Source organism: Solanum dulcamara, chromosome 4, assembly GCF_947179165.1.
Source record: "Solanum dulcamara chromosome 4, daSolDulc1.2, whole genome shotgun sequence".
Lineage (NCBI taxonomy): Eukaryota > Viridiplantae > Streptophyta > Magnoliopsida > Solanales > Solanaceae > Solanum > Solanum dulcamara.
In genome coordinates, this window is record NC_077240.1 from 9,405,666 (window position 1) to 9,410,502 (window position 4,837).

The following is a 4,837-nucleotide window of genomic DNA, read 5'->3' on the forward strand; positions in this document are numbered from 1 at the left end:
GTGTGTTGCACTGTCTATAACTGAAGCTGATTATATTGCGTCTACTAAAGTCGGCAAGGAGATGATATGGCTCAAGAAATTTCTTTAAGAGCTTGGTTTGCATTAAAAGAAGTATGTTGTCTATTGTGACATTCAAAGTGTAATAGACTTGAGAAAGAACTTTATGTACCATGCAAGGGAAAAACACATACACGTGAGATATCACTGAATTCGAAAAAATATAAAAAAGAATCTATGCAGGTTGAAAAGATCTCTACAAATGAGAATCCTGCAAATATGTTGACCAAAGTAGTAACAAGGGACAAGTTCAAGTTGTGCAAAGAACTTGTTGGCATGAACTCTCTCTGATAAGACGAAGATACCTCTTTCTGGTACATGAGACTGGAGGGGGAGATATATGGGGTCCATCCCATAAAAAAGTATGTCAACAATGGTTGCTACAAATTGTCAATCATCCCATAGAAAAGTTTGTCAACAATAGTTGCTGCAAATTGTCAAAAGAAAATTTAATTTGTAGCAATTGTTGAAATTGTAGCTTTTTCTTTCTCTGGATAAAGAGCTTCGCAGCTCATTTGCAATACACCAATTCACAGAGAGAAAATATTTAGAGAGATGTGACATTTTTGTAGACTATATATGATAAAATAATTTGTGAAGAAAAATAGAGTGTGAGCGATATTTTAGTAAGGTGGTAAACCAAAAGAGTGTTATTTCTTTTGAATGTGGTTTTCATTTTGATTATTATACTAGTGACTACACAGTGTAAAATTCTTTACTATAGTGATATCAATTGCTCCTTTTGGCCCGTGTTTTTTTCCTTATTTAAAAGGATTTCCACGTACATTCTTGGTGTCATTATTTTTCCTATTTTATTTCCACTATTTTGACCATATATATTTTTATGTTAGTCCACATTTTTCCAACACTAATCAACATATTTATATTTTTCATACTTCTATATAGGGTCTAATCAACCCTCAAATTGCAGGTGGATCAATATAAATTATGTCATATAGTTAATTAATGATAAATTTAATTGAGTGATTTTATTGATTCAATGGTCTTGAGTGATTTTATTGATACAAAATAAAGTTCAATAACTTTTCTAGATAAATTCCTAAAATTGAATGCCTTTTGAGATATTAACTCATATAAATTAGAAGATTAAACATTAAAATATTTACACATATACGTAAAAACAGAGTAGTAGTTCTTTAATATATTTGTTATACTAATTAGCTAGGTGACCTATCCTATAAATATATAGCTCCTTGCGCCTATTATGAGATACCAATCACCATTTATTTCTCCTCCTTTCACCCCCTAAAAGGATTTGATTCTGACTTAGTAGAGCTCGTGCGCTGATTGAACTATTGGAAGTAGTGTTTAGTTTGGGTGATCGATCGATTTCGATCGATCAAGAAGAAAGAAAATGGGGAACGAATTGTTGGCTTTTGTGGTAATGGTGATTGTGCAATTAGGTTTTGCTGGAATGATAATAATATCAAAGTTAGTGATGGATGGTGGCATGAATCCTTTTGTTCAGTCAGCTTATAGGCCTATTTTTGCAACTATCTCCATTGCTCCCTTTGCTTTCTTCTTAGAGAGGTATAGCTTCTTCCTACCAACTTAAAACTATTTTTTATTGATTTCATATGGGAAATAGAAAGAGAAAGCTGGAGAAAAGGTGATAGTAAGAAATAATGGAGGTATTTTTTAAAATTATATTTATATATACAGAGCTTAGTTATTCAAAATATACACTTATTTGATGTAGAGATATCGTTAAAAGTATGCATTTTCGTATTGAAGTACGAAGAATAACAGAAAGTTTAGTCAATCAGTTATTCAGCTTCTAAAATTATTTAGTGCTCTAAAACAAGATAGCAGCTTTTGTTATTTCTCTTCCCTTTTCTTTATTCCCTATTCAACATGCATATTTCTCTAAACTAGATGAGCTCACGAAATTAACGTCAGGGGCAAGGAAGTATACAAATTAAAGCCAAGTGGACTATCACTATTATGATAGGATGAAAAAGATTATTTCATTCTTAATTAGACATCTCATATTCAAAGTAATAAAATTCGTACTAATGAAAGTTTTTCTTTTTAATAAGCTTATTCGACATTCCATATTACTCTACATCTCAAAACCAGTTAAGAGGGACACAATTAATTTTTTTATCATTGTTTGTTTATTAGCTCTTTTTTTCTTTTACATTTCTCATATATACTCATGCATCTTATTCTTGACAGGAAAAATAGATCCAAGTTGACATTCTCAATTCTTTTCCAGATATTTTTGTGTTCTATTTTCGGGTAAGAATTTTCTTTCTGTAGGAAATAAATTAAATAATAGTTGCTCTCCACCAAAAGTTTTCTTTACTTCAATACTTTGCATGTGAGTTGCACAATAGAAAAGTGAGAAACGAACTATTTTCTCCATATTTAAATAACTAATTAATTGTAGTATTTTAGTTAGGAGGCAAACGGCTTAATAAAAATCTTATATTTTCTGAGGAGGTTTTACCACGTGAAACGGCTTTTTAAATGAAATTTTAGCCTTAGCTGATGGTGACCAAAAAATTACTGGTTAAAAAAGGATATATATGAACAATTTAGAATCATATCAAGAATTATAACTTATTTAAAATTGAACCGTAATTATTGTTATAATTTTATCCTCGCAATTTTACTTATTTTATTTTATCGCAGGATAACAGCGAACCAATATGCATGGTTCATTGGGTTAACGAATTCAACTCCAATAATTGCTTCCGCCATTGATAATCTAATCCCAGCTTTTACCTTTATCATAGCCGTACCCTTGGGGTAATTAATTTCTCTACAATTCAATAGTAAAAAAATAAATCAAATTGGAACATGATAAATAAATAAATAGTTGTAAATATTTTTAATTTTGTGGGTGCAGGATCGAAAAATTGGGATTAAGAAGTATAGCAGGACAAGCCAAGTTATTGGGGACAATAGTATGTGTTGGAGGGGCAATGTTATTGTCATTATATCATGGAAAAGTTGTTATTGGTCAATTGGGATTTCACTGGAAATATGCAGAAAATACAGACAAAGATGTCAATTCTCCCCATTCCAACTTCTTTTTTGGACCTTTTCTACTTATAGTGTGCAGTCTGTCTTATGCCATTTGGTTAATCATTCAGGTAATTCCCCCGCACCCCACCCCCACCCACCCGCTCACACAAAATATCTTCATAATTTATAAATGACGTGGTGATCTAAAATAATAAAACAACAATATATACATGACCGCAATTTCATATAAAGTGAGGTCAGTTATATGAATTATCAGCGATCATGTACAAGAAATTGTTAGTTGGTAAAAATATCTTAGAAGATAAACAAAATCACTCCAAGCTTCCCACAAAAGATTTAAGTTAGATACATTAGCAATTTATTTTTTCTTATTATTATGTTTTGAAAAATAAAAATTTTGTTCTAACAATCTTTTTGTTGTTATTTTTGTGGGTTAAATTAGACAAGGGTAAACGAGAAGTATGCAGCTCCCTACACATGCATAACGTTGATGTGCTTAATGGCAAGTGTGGAGAGTGTTATCATTGGCTTTTGCGTCGTTCCTAAACTTTCTGAATGGGCTTTAAATCCCATTAGAGCTATCTCTGTTGTCTATAATGTACGCCTCTTTTTTTCTTTATCTATTTAACTTATATAAAGAATTTTATATATGGTATAATTTAAGATGCTAAAAATTTGTTTATGATAATGATTAAGTTTTATTTGATGTTGAGATTAATAGGGGGCTGTGAGTACATCGCTGGTATTTTTTCTGAGCTCATGGTGCATTGAGAAAAAAGGTCCTTTATATGTCTCAATGTTCAATCCATTGCTGTTAGTTATTTCCGCATTTCTCAGTTGGACTTTGCTTCGTGAGAAATTATACCTTGGCGTGTAAGCATATAAAGCCAAATACTTTGATCTTTTCATATTGTAAACATTTAGCATTTTAATACGATCATTAATTTGTTGAAATATATCAGAGTTTTAGGGTCAATCGTAGTGGTGGCTGGGCTCTACGGCTTTTTGTGGGGCAAAAAGATGGAGACAAGTGCAGAGGATATTGAAGTAAATAAAGAAAAGATGAATCAGTTCAGTAAATCAGTTGATTTGGAATTACAATTATCCAACTCTAATGAACAGATATCATCAGAATTAGCCAAAACTAAACTATGAGTACAATTTATGTATATGATTATGTATTGGACAATATATGAAAACCATCTACTTTTCATATCGGTCATATATATGGAGTATTTGCAAGTTGGAGTACTACTTGTAATAATAAGTAGAAATGTAATTTTAATTTAATATGCTGACATTTTTAATGAAAAATAACACACGAGAAATCTTTACAAGGTCATTATTTTCCATTCAGTTTATAAAAGGTTCAGTGTGTATGTTCGTAGGAAGGAAATGTTTTTCATACAAAATGTATTCTAGAAAAATAAGTAAATTTCTTATTTATTTTTTGTTTGTCTTACATTAAAAAAATCATAATCTTAAAAATATTTATGTATTATCAAGACGAATAATATAGAAAGTTGGGTTACGTGATAGGGTCATGGGATGTGGGGTGGTGGAGATGGAAGGATAAAAATAAAGTGTGTTGAAAAGTGAGAAAGGACACACTCAATATATAAAGTCAAAATTGTTTTCTCAGCTTCAATTCCTCATTTCTAACACATTTAAGACTAATTCAATTTTGGCCAATAAAAAAGAACTTGACAATTACTGTTAAAAGAAAATTTATATGTACCTCCAATAATTCTAAATATTGCTTCTA

At 30.7% G+C, this 4,837-nt stretch overlaps 1 protein-coding gene across 1 annotated transcript; it reads left to right on the plus strand.

Annotated features, from left to right (window-relative positions):
- The first annotated feature begins 1,270 nt into the window (after window positions 1-1,270).
- Window positions 1,271-4,409, plus strand: LOC129884634 (WAT1-related protein At1g09380-like). Its single transcript, XM_055958916.1, has 7 exons — window positions 1,271-1,608; window positions 2,257-2,319; window positions 2,716-2,832; window positions 2,933-3,179; window positions 3,515-3,670; window positions 3,794-3,945; window positions 4,035-4,409. Exons 1-7 carry the CDS (start codon window positions 1,433-1,435, stop codon window positions 4,225-4,227), a joined length of 1,104 nt encoding a protein of 367 aa, XP_055814891.1. The 5' UTR covers window positions 1,271-1,432; the 3' UTR covers window positions 4,228-4,409.
- The last annotated feature ends 428 nt before the right edge of the window (window positions 4,410-4,837 follow it).

Excerpts from the sequence above, each read along its gene's own strand:
- LOC129884634 (XM_055958916.1), top strand. The coding sequence starts at position 1,433 with ATGGGGAACGAATTGTTGGCTTTTGTGGTAATGGTGATTGTGCAATTA. Across the intron at positions 1,609-2,256 it reads TTTGCTTTCTTCTTAGAGAG|GAAAAATAGATCCAAGTTGA; the intron begins GTATAGCTTCTT and ends TATTCTTGACAG. Across the intron at positions 2,320-2,715 it reads TTTTTGTGTTCTATTTTCGG|GATAACAGCGAACCAATATG; the intron begins GTAAGAATTTTC and ends ATTTTATCGCAG.